The following is a 15,495-nucleotide window of genomic DNA, read 5'->3' on the forward strand; positions in this document are numbered from 1 at the left end:
ACCTAAATATCTGTTCAAGACCCTTTCAATTCTTTTGGATCTATACCCAGAAGTTGAATTGCTGGATCACAGAGTAATTGTATTTTTAATTTTTTGAGCACAGGTGACTTTTTCACAGCACATGCAGCATTTTACATTCCTGCCAACAGTGCACAAAGGCTCTCATTTCTGCACATCCTTGCCAACACTTATTTTCTGTAATAGCCATCCTAATGGGCATTTGTCTATAGAAATGTGTGCTTAAAGTAACTGAGTGTGGTTTGCTAACACACTCAGGACAGTATCTGTCACAGGGTAATCTTTGTTTCTTGAAAAAATACACAACTCAGCAGTTTACAAGTTGGAAATAGTCTTAATACTGCAAGTTATATGGCCACATGGTAATTGCTTTCACAAAGCTCTAAAATACTGCATTACTACCAAGTGGCAACTCAAACTTTAAGGGAAGGGTTCCCTTGATCTTTGAGCTTGACAGATGAGTAAGACTATCCAGGAAATGACATTCCACAAAGCAGATGAAATAGCATGTTCAGAGGTTGTCATGGAGATGTAAAAAGAAACATTTTTAAACTCAGTATCACTGAAGGTGGCAGGCAATGAAGCTGGTGCTCACTATATTCCAAGTGATGAGGGGATTTTGTCTACAGTATTTTCTTCCTAATCTTTAAAAATATGTCTTCGTTTCCTGCAACTGGTTTCTGAGTACTTCAGACTTATGCTGTTTCATGGTGAAGTTTTTTAAAGACCTAATTTCACCCCCTTATTCAAGTGAGGAAATAAAACACAAAGAGGGCTGGAATGACATCACTCGGTCTTCCAGTTCAGAGACAGCTGGAACTGAAACTCCAATCTAGGGTTTTCTTTACTATTCCAACAGAACTTTATCAGGTCTCATCATTCATTTTCAGCCTTTAGCGTGAGAGGATTCTTAAAAGAATGGTATACTTTTGTAAAGACTAAAAAATCCCTTTGCATTAATGCAGTGCTTTGTTTTTTTCAAAGTGCTTTTCATCAGCACAATCTCCAGATGTTACCATGTGCCTCCTCTGCCACACATCTTAATTTTCTTGAACAAGAGCACTTTTGTTCTAGTTCCAACAGTTTCTCTCACACTGTTCTCTAATAAAAACAGTCTGCAAAGCTTAATCCCAACCAAAAGCAATCAAAACCGAATTGGAAACAGATACACTATGAATGCAGGAACACTATATTTATTAGGTCAATAATTCATTTTTAGCAATACAAGTACAGAATAATATCACAATGCTGGTTACAAACATACTTAGTATGGTTTAATAGTTACAAATAACGGTGGGCACAAGTTGGTGAGAATGATATGAAAGGTCATCCTGACACAATGAAGAACTGTCTTCAAAAATCTATTTAATGACCTTAGATATTTCTATAGAAATTATTGTGGCACTATTAGTGGGGATTTTCACGTAAAGATTGTTAGTGTTTTGCTTTTAACTGTTACATTAAGAACTTTTAATTTTGAGCCTATTAAACTAAAATCCCCTGATGCTTAATAAAGTATAAAAATAGTACTGACCTGGTAATATTTAATAAAATGTAGCATTCATTCACATCATAAAAGTAGAACTAAACTGAAAAGTTTTAGTTACCATGGCAAAATATCTTCCCATAAAAGGAATATACAGAAATGAGTAATGTTACACAAACAGTACCTGCAATGGTTATTTAGTGATCCAACACTTAACTGTGCACCACAAACCAAGTTTTCTAGATATCTATATATAGCATATAATTTTAATCTTAAATTTTACTCTTGAAAAACATGTGCACTTCAACAAACTCACTAAGGCCACTCATGCTATAGATACCTAGGATTGCAATTAAAGAACAGTATTATGCAATAAGTCCTAAAGCACACTCCTTCTGATTATCAACAGGGTAAAACCAGTTTTCTGCCTAAAACATTCCTGAGATTTATGGACAAAAGTAGTGTTGAAGCTGGAGATTAATCCAAATGTCATATTAACAACAAAAAATTTCCTAGCCAGGCGTGGTGGCAGGAGCCTGTAATCCCAGCTACTCGGGAGGCTGAGGCAGGAGAATTACTTGAACCCGGGAGGCGGAGGTTGCAGTGAGCCAAGACGGTGCCATTGCCCTCCCAGCCTGGGCAATAATAGCGAAACTCCGTCTCAAAAAAAAAAAAAAAAAAAGAATTTCCTGGCAACTAAGGTCCTCCACAGCCAAGAGGTGAAATACACATTCACTTTTAAAGCAAAGGTAAAACTCTAAAAAATTTGTACTTATAAATTAGTGTTTTTCCAGTAGTAACTTTGCCACCCAGGGGGAAAAAAAAAAAAAAAAAAAGGAGCAGCAAGGCTACAAATTCTAGGGAAAACATAAAAACTGGCAGTTAACGATACCTGTTATGAGCAAATCATTATTTCTACATATAAAGTTTCCGCCAAAGGCTTCAATCATGTTTCGGCATGTGTTTACTGAGTTTTCTGTCTGCACTATTAAGGAGCAGCCAAATGGCACCTTCATTATTTCTAAGATCGCAGCCTCTGTACTTAATTTTCATAAAATTATAAACTCTTCCCAACAGGCTAGGAACAAAGGTCTTTCTCAAATCCTTTATTTTCACAAATGAAAAAATACCTGGGCAGGGGTTACTACAAAGCAACAGTGAGTCAGTTTTTAACCAGGCAGAGACAGAGATCTGATGGTAATAAGGGTCTCAATCCCTTTGGCAAAGTCAGCTTTGAGGACCCATAAAGATTATGCTCTAAAAATTCCAATTGGCTCTATTAAATGGAATGCAGGCATGAATGGCCACCTGAGCGACACATGCGAGTGCTGACGGAGCTCCCTGATGCACCCAACTGGAGTAGCACCGAACTTTAGGAAGAGACTGGGTAGAAGAGAAGAGTCAGAGAAGGATGAGACCAAAGGCCCCTAATTTAACATGACTTTGCTGAACCTCCAGAAAAATCTTTAAGTTGGCCAGGGCTTCCTTACATACCTCACCATATGTAAAAAGTTTGTGCAAGTTAACTTATTGTGAGATAAATTTTATTATTTTCAGATTTTTAAAAAACCCAATAAATCATAGTGGCACACATCTAACTTATCCTAAACATCCCTACTTAAAGGATGAATCTTACACTTAAAAGTCATAGGGTATTATTCTTCATTAGAACCAGAAATAATAACATATTAAGTCATATCCCTAACCAAAAATGGCAATCTGTTTTCTTAGCTAGTGTATGCACAAAAGTATATGGATTTACAAAAAAAACAAAAAAACAAAACTACATTAAAGCAGTGGTGATTAGGAGAAATTGCCAATAATGATGTTTCAAAAAAACACAACTGGCTGCCAACTGACATTATCACCCTGTGATCCTAGGCTTCTACATATCATGTTGTTTTATCACTGAGTGTGAGCTAAGTTGAGTTCAAACTGAGTTAGGGAGGATGAGGCTGTAGGTCATTTGTTTATTTTTATCCTAGGAAATGCTGTATGTGCACAAAACCAAAAAATACAGATTGAAAAAAAAAAAAACTTCATATGGAAACATGTTTCAAAATATTTATTGAAAAACAATTTACCATGACATTCCTATACCACAAACATACCACTAGATTCTAAATAACCAATAAAAGTATACAAAGCCTATCCTGAAAATATCTTTGGAGGTATTAAATATATAGGCCCATGAGGATAGAGCTGAGTAACTTAAAAATGTTAGTCCTTGGTCACAAAGACTATTTGGTAATTAATAAAGAAGTGCCTCTTGACATTAGACTGCAATTAACTGAGGGGTGGGGGGCAGCTTCATAAACTGCAAGTACATCAATTTACTCTTTCCAAAATTTAAAAAGAAAATAATTCAATTTAAGGAATAAACTCAGGTTTCTAAATCACACAGTTATCATCTTAGGGTGTGGGCATGCTTCATCTCTTTCAGTACATCCCCCAACCAACCCCCTCCTAGAGAACTTAAATGCACTGGCTCAAAACTAATAGGACTGCAAATAACAGCTTCAAACAAGGTTGGGAAGTTGAAAAAAGTGCTTAAAATATTAATAAAATTTGAAATCTACAATTTTTCTATACTCAATGTGGCAGATAGCTTAGATTTTTTCGCCTCTCACCCAACATGTATGTTAAAAGAAAACTAAAATTCAACACACATCCATTCACCCACAGACTACTCCAAGCATTAGCTAAGAGCAACATCTTTAACAGCCAAGTCATGAACCCCTGAAAATAGGGGGGAACCCAGATTCTTAACTATAGAAGCATCAGATGGGCTACTACAGTAAGAATTGAGGTAACAGCAAAATACCTTTTTGTTTCTTGAATTGCTACATGTCACAAATTCTTAAATTTGATTATTACCTCATAATTAAATAACCTGACTGGCTTACAAAAAAATCAAATCAAAACCCAATAAACAGAAAGACAAGTTAGTGAAATAGTTGTATTATTAGGGGATCTTTCCATTTGACAATACTAGTTGTATTACTATTTACCATAAAAATGGAGGGTTTTCTAAGACTTATTTTTGGGCATTCATTTTCATTAATCTCTATAAACCATACAGTAACCTAACATTTCCATCTGAACATGAACTTTTTCATGACTCACAGTCAGTATACTTGTTAACTGCATTGATTACTAGGGCAACATTCAAAATGAGGGGGATGGCTGTAGCCGATATTTATAGACTTGCTTATGGCACTGCCATCTGTGTACCTTGACTAAAAATATGCCATTGAAATTGCCAAACTTCCCTAATTTGGTATCTATTACATAATTTTTGCATTATTCTTTTTCATTATACATCTAAATGAAATCATTCTACTGATAAAAGTATACATAGGATCTAAAATAATCATCTAAAGCCTCTGGTCCAAATAACCACCTTCTACATAAGGCTGGTCCTTTTTAGATCCTCCTGGTCCTGTTAGCAAATGCTATCAGAGCATCTTACATTGTTGTACCAAAAAAAAAAAAAAAAAAAACAGTCAGAAGTGCTGGTCTATCAGATTTTCTGTTACTTACAGATCAACACTGGTCCAGTTCAGATGAATCTGACAGTCCTTTCCTTGTAATACAGAGTGGTTGTATCCACTTATCTGGGCAAGGTAGCCAAACATAAGTCAGGATGTCCCTCTTTTATTAGTCCTTGTATTAACTTTTCTATACTGCATATAAAGATTTTCCCATAAAATTCCTTTACACTACAGTATTGAATACCTCCACATGGAAGAATTACATATTAAAAAGTTGTTAAAATCATCCTTACATAATAAGAATGCAACTCTTTTAAACTCTTAAATAGTTTTATTTAGGGGTGTGTTTTATTCTTTCAGGCTTTCTGCAAAATGAATTTTTTAAAAACAAACAAAAAAAAGATTTCCTGTTGTTTGTTCTACGAGGTTGAAAATGTGGGCCAGACTACTTACACATGCGGTACATGCTGAATATAACTGAATATATGCTTATTCCTACAGACACTCTGCAAGATAGGGATCACCCAAAATAGGGTCTTCAATGGACTGGACCAGTGTTTCAATGCAAATTCCAGCCCCCCAAAACAACATGGTTTTGATTTCACAGTATGAATTCCCTGGAATCCGGGAAAAGGTAATTGGTTAACTGAGGTCCTCCCTCAGCAGCTCGGTCCCTCAACATTCTGAGAAATCAGGAAGGACTGCACAACTTCTTCAGTGGACTGGGGGCTGGTGTTGACATCTTCAAGAGCATCTGTCACTGAATACTGCCGATCTCGCAACCGGTTCCAGTTAGACAGAACATTGTGATATTCAAACACTTTCTCGTAATTTCCAATGGAGTTGTAAAGTTTAATGAGACCTCGATAATCATATTCTAGTCCACTGTAGCCTTCACCAAAAAGTTTCTTCCCTGAAAGTAACAAAAAAGGAAAAAAGAAAAAAAAAGAAAGCACAAAAGCACAAATAATGAGATAACAAGCAATTTCTATAATAGGAACAAGTTCAATTCTTTAAACAGGCAGGCTTAGGTTTATTCTCCTGCAAGGAATAGATGTAATTCTTGTATCAGCATCCCCCAAATCAGTCCATGAGCTATCATTAAGACTTTAAAAAAATTTTCTCTTGTCTAAAGCTGGCCTCACTAGAACAGAATTATAAAAATTCATGGTTTGAAGGAACTGTTTTAAAGAGATCTCAAAGAACAACAGCAGCATCTCCAACAACAGAAAAATACACATGCACAGGCCAGTCATGGTGGCTCACGCCTGTAATCCCAGCACTTTGGGAGGCCAAGGTGGGTGGATCACCTGAGGTCAAGAGTTAGAGACCAGCCTGGCCAACATGGTGAAACCCCATCTCTACTAAAAATACAAAAATTAGCTGGGCATGGTGGCGCATGCTTGTAATCCCAGCTACTGGAGAGGCTGAGGCATGAGAACCGCTTGAACCCAGGAGGCAGAGGTTGCAGTGAGCCAAGATCAGGCTGCTGCACTCTAGCCTGGGTGACAGAGAGAGACTCCGTCTCAAAACAAACAAAAAAACCAAAACACACGCACAAGGCTATTCACTGCAACAGTATTTGTAATTACAAAGTAACAGAAACAAATGAAAACATGTAGAATGGTTTAATCAACTGTGGTACCTTCACTCAATGGCATCCTATGTAGCTGCAAACTGAGGGGGAAATTCTGGGCTCTCTATAAATGGTTACGGAGTGACTGATGGTATATTGTTAAGATTCAAAAATGTAAAATACCAAAGAGTATCTATAGTGTGCTATCTTTTGTGTATGATAGGGAAAATAAGAAAATATGTATCTGTTCATTGTGCAAAAAGATATACAAAAACAATAAACCAGAAACTAGTGAGACTGGTTATCCATAGTGAGTGGGTGGGAACTGGGTAGAAGAAATCAGAGAAAATGACATGTCTCTGAGCATATCTTTCTGTATATTTCTAATTACAGTCCATTAATTAACTCAAAAAATTAACAAAATAAAGAAAGATGGATAGGAGCAAAATTTAACATGTTAAATAAACCTAATTGTTTTGCAAAAGAATAACATAACCACATTGAAGGAAGGGGGTGTAAATAACCCCAAGTAACTTTTGAACACAGTATTCTGAATATATACTACCTTCAGGCTAAACAAAAACTGTAAATGAATATTGAACTCTAAGTAGTAGGTCTGTTTTTCACAGTGGTATGGGTTAGCAACTCTTAAACTACATGCACCTGAGGAATGAACAAGTCAGTCAATACATTATAGATAATAGGGAAACCACATGTATATGGATAAATGATTTACGATGAAGACAGTATCGCAGAGGGAAAAAAACAGTATTGTGGCCAGGTGTGGTGGCTCACACCTGTAATCCTAGCACTTTGGGAGGCCAAGGTGGGCAGATTGCCTGAGGTCAGAAGTTCAAGACCAGCCTGGCCGACATGGCAAAACCTTGCCTCTGCTAAAAAAATTACAAAAAAATTAGCCAAGTGTGGTGATGCGCATCTGTAGTCCCAGCTACTTGGGAGACTGGGACAGGAGAATCGCTTGAACCCAGGAGGCGGAGGCTGCAGCGAGTCAAGACCACGCCACTGCATTTCAGCCTGGACGACAGAGTTTGAGACTGTCTCAAAACAAAACCAAACCAAAAAAAGTCTTTTGAAGAAATGGTCTTGGCTTAACTCTATGTCCATACTGGGAAAAAAAATTGAATCCCTACTGCACACCATAAACAAAAATCAGTTTCAGGACTGTAGATCTAAATATAAATAAAGTTTCCTAAAGATAATTTTCTAGAAAAATATCTTTATTACTTTGGGAAGGAGTGAGCCATTGCGCCCAGTCAAAAAGATTTCTTAAACAGAATACAAAAAGTGCTATTCACAAAAGAAAACACTGACGCAGGCTAGGTGCAGTGGCTCACAAGGCCTGTAATCCTAGCACTTTGGGAGGCCGAGGCGGGCAGATCACAAGGTCAAGAGATTGAGACCATCCTGGCCAACATACTGAAACCCCGTCTCTACTAAAAATACAAAAAATTAACTGGGTGTGGTGGCGGGCACCTATAGTTCCAGCTACTCGGGAGGCTTAGGCAGGAGAATCGCTTGAACCTGGGAGTTGGAGGTTGCAGTGAGCCAAGATCGCGCCACTGTACTCTAGCCTGGGTGACACAGCGAGACTCCCTCTCAAAAAAAAAAAAAAAAAAAAAAAAAGAAAGAAAGAAAGAAAATACTGATGCATCTGATTACATTAAGGACTGGCTGGCTGGTCACAGTGGCTCACGCCTGCAATCCCAGCACTTCGGGAGGCTGAGGTAGGAGGATCACTTGAGCTCAGGAGTTTGAGATCAGCCTGGGCCAAGATTGTGAGACCTCATCCCTATTGAAATTAAAAAAAAAAAAATTAGCCGGCTGTGCTGGTACATGTCTGTAGTCCCAGCTACTCAGCTGAGGCAGGAGGATCACCTGAGCTCAGGAGATTGAGGCTGCAGTGAGCCCTGATTTGCACTCCAGCCTGGGTGACAAAGTAAGATCCTGTCTCACACACAAAAAAGAATTATTGTTATTTAAAAGGCTCCATTAGGAAACAAGCAATAGAATAAGAGATATGTGCAACACATGTAACCAACGAAGGTCTGTCATATTCGTATCATATAAAGAACTTCTACAAGTCAGTAAGAAAACGACAAGATAAATCAGTATAAAAATGGGCAAGAGTTTTAACAGGCACTTCATAAGATGATGGCCACAGATTCCTTATCTTGATTTTGTAATAGTCCTGAAATGGAAATCCAAATGTTCCAAATGTTCATTAACAGTGGAATGGATAAATGATGACATCCTAATCTAGCATATGGCAGTGATATGCAACATCACAGATTTTACCATTATTGTTCACCAATAAGTCAGACACATAAAAATACACATTGTATAACTTTATCAAGTTCAAAAACAGGTAAGCCTGATCTATGATGTTAAAAGTTAGGAGAAGGGAGGGGGAGGAATGAGTGGGCAGTAACTGCACAAATACTTTAAAATAACTACTTTTGCCTACACATGACACTCTGCTGTCACACTTCTTACTACTGGCTTCAGTATCAAAAAAAGCACCTTTAGCAAAATGTTCCAGATGATTTTTGAGTGGTTCCTGAATATCCTTAGCAACTTATCCCATTTAAGTCTATTTTATTGTATTAACTATTTTACTATTTTATTTATTTTTTTGAGATGGAGTCTCATTCTGTTGCCCAGGCTGGAGAGCAGTGGCCCAATCTCAGCTCACGACAACCTCTGCCTTCCAGGTTCAAGCGATTCTCCTGTCTCAGACTCCTGAGTAGCTGGGACTACAGACGCGCACCACCATGCCCAGCTAATTTGTTTCTGTATTTTTTTAGTAGAGATGGGGTTTCACTATGTTGGCTAGGCTGGTCACCAACTCCTGACCTCAAGTGATCTGCCTACCTCGGCCTCCCAAAGTGCTGGGATTACAGGTATGAGCAACGACACCCAGCCCCATTTAAGTGTTTAATAACATTTTCCTTATACAACATATAAGACATGCTGACATGCTGATTTGTAATCAACTGACTAAAGAAAATTTAAATGTAACATACCAATTGCTATAGATCGCAAATAAAGTTTCTCAGCATTTTCATACTGATTCATGTCATAATTATATAAAGAAGCCAGATGTCCGACTGAAAGGGCTACTTCATAATCTTCTTGACCAAGAAGTTGTTCTTTAATCTGAATTGCTTTGATGTGCATTTCTTCGGCTTCCTGAAAAACAATTATGCCATATCAATCATTATACTTTTTCTCATCTTAACAGTTCTTACTCAATGAGCAAAACTGATCTAAATGCCAAAGACATCTTATGAATGCCATAAAGTAATCATATCAAAGAACATACTATGTTATTCCAAAAACTGCCTATGGGAAGCATTACAGAGTTTTGGAAACCGCAGATAAACTGATGACAGCAATAGTATCCTATGCCAAAAGTAACAAGTGAAAACTTATCCTGGTAATAAAAAATTGTTAGAAGAACAATTTTTTAGAACAAAGAAATTTGCAAAATTAATTATTACAAGAAACTGTTACAAGAAATTAACAAAACATTCTAAAACAAAAATTACTTCGTTTGGTTAACACAGTTAACACAGTCCAAAATTTAGTTGAACCTTCTTAACAAGCTCTATATCATAATATGTTAATTTACACGGGTATATACTTCATTTTTTGGAATTCTGACAATTTTTATTCCAACAAACTAAACTCAAGATACTTCAGGGATATATAGGTTGCTTTTCAGGTAAAGAAGACCTCTCACTCTTTCCTTACTGTGATCCCAAAATTAGTAATATTAAGAATTTATAGGCTGGGCACAGTGGCTCATGCCTGTAATCCCAACAGTCTGGGAGGTTGAGGCAGGCAGATTGCTTGAGCCCAGGAGTTCGAGATCAGCCTGGGCAACAGGGCTGGGCAATAGGGCAAGACCCTGTCTCTACAAACAATACAAAAATTAGGCAGTGTGGTGGTGTGTGCCTGTATTCCCAGCTACTTGGGAGGCTGAGGTGAAAGGATCGCCTGAGCCCAGGAAAGTTGAGCCTGCAGTGAGCCATGATCATACCACTGAACTACAGCCTGGACAGCAGAGTAAGAACCTACATTAAAAAAAGAAAAATTTGTAACTCAAAATTCTAAAAGACATTGAAGTTAGTCATATTTATTGCTACAATTAATAATACTTGTTGCAATAGCTGACATTTCTTGCACACCTGCCATGTGCCAGGCATTCTGCTAAGAGCTATACTTAGTATATACTAAGAATTATATATCAATAATTATATACTAAGAACTATGTTTGAAGTCAAGTATAGCAATCATATTTGTCTTTTTTTTTTCCTTATCTCAAGTACTACTTTCATATATTAATCTTTTTTTTTTTTTTTGAGATGGAGTCTCACTCTGTCACCCATTGGAGCTGGAGTGCAGATCTCAGCTCACTACAATCTCCACCTCCCAGGTTGAAGCAATTCTCCTGTCTCAGCCTCCCAAGTAGCTGGGACTACAGGTGCATACCACCATGCCTGGCTAATTTTTGTATTTTTAGTAGAGACGGGTTTCACCATGTTACCCAGGCTGGTCTCGAACTCCTGACCTCAAGTGTTCTGCCCACCTTGGCCTCCCAAAGTGCTGGGATTACAGACGCGAGCCACTGTGCCTGGCCTCATATATTAATCTTTTTGGTTTGATATGTTTCCTAATTTTTCATGATACATATGTATTTTTTTTTCTGGAGACAGGCTCTCACTCTGTCACGTAGGCTGGAGTGTAGTGGTGTAATCACAGCTCACTGCAGCCTCAACCTCATGGGCTCCAGCCATCCTCTTGCCTCAGCCTCTGGAGAAGCTGGGACTACAGGTGCGAGCCATCACGTCTGGCTAACTTTTTCTTTTTTGTAGAGATGGGATTTCCCTATATTGACCAGGCTAGTCTTGAACTCCTGGCTTCAGGTGATTGTCCCACCCTGGACTCCCAAAATGCTGGGATTACAGGCAAGAGCCACTGTGCCTGGCCCACGGTCCTGATTTTTAAATTTTATTTATATTTTGACTATTTTTTGTTTGTTTTAGAGATAGGGTCTCACTCTGTCACCCAGGCTAGAGTGCAGTGGTGTGATCAGTCACTGCAGCCTCAACTTCTTGGGCTCAACTCATCCTCCTGCTTTAGTCTTCCAAGTAGCTAGAAAGACAGGTATGTGCCACCACACCTGGCTAATTTTTGTAGAGACAGGGTCTCCCTATGTTGCCCAGGCTCGTCTGAAACTCCTGGTCTCAAGAGACCCTCCCATTTCAGCCTCCCAGAGTGCCAGGATTATAGGAATGAGCCATTGTGCTTGGCCTATGTTGTTTTATACTCGCTATCCTCTCAATTCCTTTGTGAATAATATAAGTGTATAATTTATTTGAGCTTAAGATTATTTAAGATTCTATTTCATTACTTAAGATTAAGAGAGAAAAATATAGTAAAACATGATTCTACCTTAAATTTTCTCATTGACTGATAAAGTCTTCCAAGGTTTCCATAGTGTTTTGCAGTCTGTACATTAAATTCCCCAAAAGCTTTTTTAGCTAGTTGGAGTGAAGACAGGTGCAAATCATGAGCTTCTTGAAGCAGCCTCTGTTCAGTTTCCTTATTATGACAGTCAATTGCAATCTCCTCTAAAATAAGTGCTAAAAAAGAAGGCAATAAATTAGTGTACTTCAAAACTGTCTACCAAAGCTAATAAGAACATTTACTTTAAACTTAAATAATAAAAATGTTTACTGATTATATTTATATGTGATTATGGTTTGGAACTGGTCAAGATGAAAGAATTCCACTTTAACAAAAAAGTACACTTTTTGGTGGTCATTCTATTTTGCACAGTATATAAATTCAAATTTAAGAAAAACAATGGTATAAACGATTTTGCAGAATTAGTTTCTATTTTAATAGACTGCTATACTTTGCTGATGTGAATTTATTTTTCAAATTAAATGGAAGGACAAGGCAAGTTTTTTTTTTTTTTTTTTTGAGATGGAGTCTCTCTGTGTTACCCAGGCTGGAGTGCAATGGCGCGATCTCGGCTCACTGCAACTCCACCTCATGGGTTCACGCCATTCTCCTGCCTCAGCCTCCCGAGTAGCTGGGACTACAGGTGTCTGCCACCACGCCCGGCTAATTTTTTGTATTTTCAGTAGAGACGGGGTTTCACCGTGTTAGCCAGGATGGTCTTGATCTCCTGACCTTGTGATCCACCCACCTCGACCTACCAAAGTGCTGGGATTACAGGCGTGAGCCACCACGCCCGGCCGACAAGGCAAGTTTTTAAAAGTTATGAAACTGTGTCAAGGAGTACCTAAGCACTTCTGAAAATTTTGAAACCACACTTTATAAAACATAACCTTTAACCAAACACAGCTAAGAACTGGTTTCCTCCTACTCATCTGACCAACCAAATCAGGCAAAACATTTCAATTTCAAAGCTGCATTCAAGACTTTCAAATTCTATCTAAAGTCTTAAGAATATACATATTATTTTACCAGATAATTTGATTTCTTAGAAAACTGTCTATGTACACAAAGGTAAGAAAAAGAGATTTACTTCGCTGTAGCATTTTTAAAAAATAAAAGGTTAAAAACAATTGTAAGGGTTAAATTAAAAAGGTAAAGTTAAATACATTAGAAAAAAGAACATATGTAGAGACATGAAAAAATGTTTGTAATATATTGAGCGAAAAAATCAGATTATAAAACTAAAAAAAAAAATTTAGTTATCTTATTTGAAGTAATAAAAGTCTAAAATAATATTCACCAAAATGTTGATTGAGGATTGGTGGGATTTTAAGGCAATTTATTTTTTCTCTTTTCTATCTAACATCATGTATTACTTGTGTAACTTAAAAAATACAAACCTAGAGGGAGAAAAACCTCAGTTCCAGAACTAAGGTAGAACATACCCAACATGCATGGAATTACCACATAGGTAACCCAATCATGTTAGCAAAATAAATACATTACATGAAAAAGCCTTGGTAGTAATCAGAAGGAAAGTTAAAATAAGAAATGGAAGATAGGGGTATTTGGCAAGAGTCTTGCAACATTCAGTGTAACCTGATATGAAGCTCAGGATAAGAATCCTGCACTACAAAGCTAAAGTTATGAAACCCATCTTCTATCCATGTTGTGCAGAAACATCTGTATTATTCTTCCATGAAATCATCAAAAAAAATTAATGCATGCATGAGTGAATGACAAAAAGGAGAGAGAAAAGAAATAAATTCTGGCTTATTAACTTTTTTTTTTTTTTTTTTTTTTGAGACAGAGTCTTGTTCTGTTGCCCAGGCTGGAGTGCAGTGGCACGATCTTGGTTCACTGCAACCTCTGACTCCTGGGTTCAAACAATTCTCCTGACTCAGCCTCCCAAGTAGCTGGGATTACAGGCGTGTGCCACCACACCCAGCTAATTTTTGTATTTTTATTAGAGATGGGGTTTCACCACGTTGGCCAGAATGGTCTCAAACTTCTGACCTCAGGTGATCCGCCTGCCTTGACCTCCCAAAGTGCTGGGATTACAGGCATAAGCCACCAAGCCCGGCCTATTAACAATGTTTTATGAGAGATGCAAACAGTCTTTCATTATGAACCACTGGAATCCCTTAAGTAGAGTTGTGGTAAAATGGCTATCTAGTAATACGTAGACACAGTCTAATCCTCTGAGAAAATCCTCCAATCCTCTGAGAAAATAAACAAATATCCCTATTTTATACCATATATCATCTATTTTAAAATATCTGAGTCTAGATTACAAAGGATACCTTTCACCCTCTTTGAAGAAGCCAAAAGAAGATGATCTTCAGGTAGGATGTGGGTAATGATACCAATAGCTCTTTCTGCATGAAATCTGTAATACAGAGAGATAGAGTCTGGTATTTCTTTTTAGTTACAAATGATTTAGGAATTTTAAAAATCACAATCTGTAATATAATACTGATAGAAAGTACTTCTAAAACTATCTATGGTAAAGATTCAGCTTTTTGCTTTGAATTTCCAATCTGCTGTAGACTGAATTTTTAATACCCAACAGAGACTCCCATTTCCCTCAGAATGAAAGAGAAAGTCTTTACTACAGTCTACAACACTGTATGATCTTTCAGCCTGCTACTTCCCTGACTTCATCTCCTGCCATTCTCACACCAACCCTCTCCTTCCCCTCCAGCCACACAGGCCTAGCAGTTTCCTGAACATGCAGAGCATGTTCTCACCCTGGCTTTACCCTCTCTGCAATGCTCTTCCCCTGAACATTCTCACAGCTCGCTTCTCACTGAACATGTCTTTCCAGAACAGATCATATAAAAGGCCCTAAAAAAATTTACCATTGGCCAGGCGCGGTGGCTCACACCTGTAATCCCAGCACTTTGGGAGGCTGAGGTGGGTGGATCACCTGAGGTCAGGAGTTCAAGGCGAGCCTGGCCAACATGGTGAAACTCTCTCTCTACTAAAAAAATACAAAAATTAGCCAGGTGTGGTGGTGAACGCCTGTAATCCCAGCTACTCAGGAGGCTGAGGCAGAACTGCTTGAACCCCGGAGGTGGAAGTTGCAGTAAGCCAAGACTGCACCATTGCACTCCAGCCTGGATGACAAAGACTGTCTCAAAAAAAAAAAAATTTTACCATCATTCTCTCAACTCTTAGCCTACTTTACTCTTCTTCACAACATGTATTCTCGCCTGACAAGTTTGGTTATTTGTTTATGGCCCATATCACCAAACAGAAGGTAAGCTATTTGTTTTATTGTCAGTTCCTTTCAAACAACACCAAGCCTCCTCTCCCCCATCTTCCAGGTAACCACTAGTTTTCTCAAATCTGTCTCCAATTTACTGATTCTCTCTTTTGTTCTAACTAACCTGCTGTTAAACTTGTCTGCTGAGTTTTTATTTTTT

The 15,495-nt window shown here is 37.9% G+C and overlaps 1 protein-coding gene across 8 annotated transcripts in view; it reads right to left on the reverse strand.

The window, feature by feature from the left end:
- Positions 1–1,195: 1,195 nt before the first annotated feature.
- The window catches only part of APPBP2 (amyloid beta precursor protein binding protein 2), a 115,568-nt gene continuing 101,268 nt past the window's right edge, over positions 1,196–15,495 (reverse strand). For 7 of the 8 annotated variants that reach the window (XM_028835735.2, XM_077969510.1, XM_077969511.1 and 4 more), the window contains 4 exons: positions 14,371–14,456; positions 12,053–12,243; positions 9,619–9,784; positions 1,196–5,911 (listed from right to left, as the gene is read on the reverse strand). In XM_028835735.2, coding sequence (XP_028691568.1) covers positions 5,658–5,911; positions 9,619–9,784; positions 12,053–12,243; positions 14,371–14,456 — 697 coding nt within the window. In that variant the 3' untranslated portion in view covers positions 1,196–5,657. 8 annotated transcript variants of the gene reach the window in all.

The sequence above is a fragment of the Macaca mulatta genome, chromosome 16 (genome assembly GCF_049350105.2).
Source record: "Macaca mulatta isolate MMU2019108-1 chromosome 16, T2T-MMU8v2.0, whole genome shotgun sequence".
NCBI lineage: Eukaryota > Metazoa > Chordata > Mammalia > Primates > Cercopithecidae > Macaca > Macaca mulatta.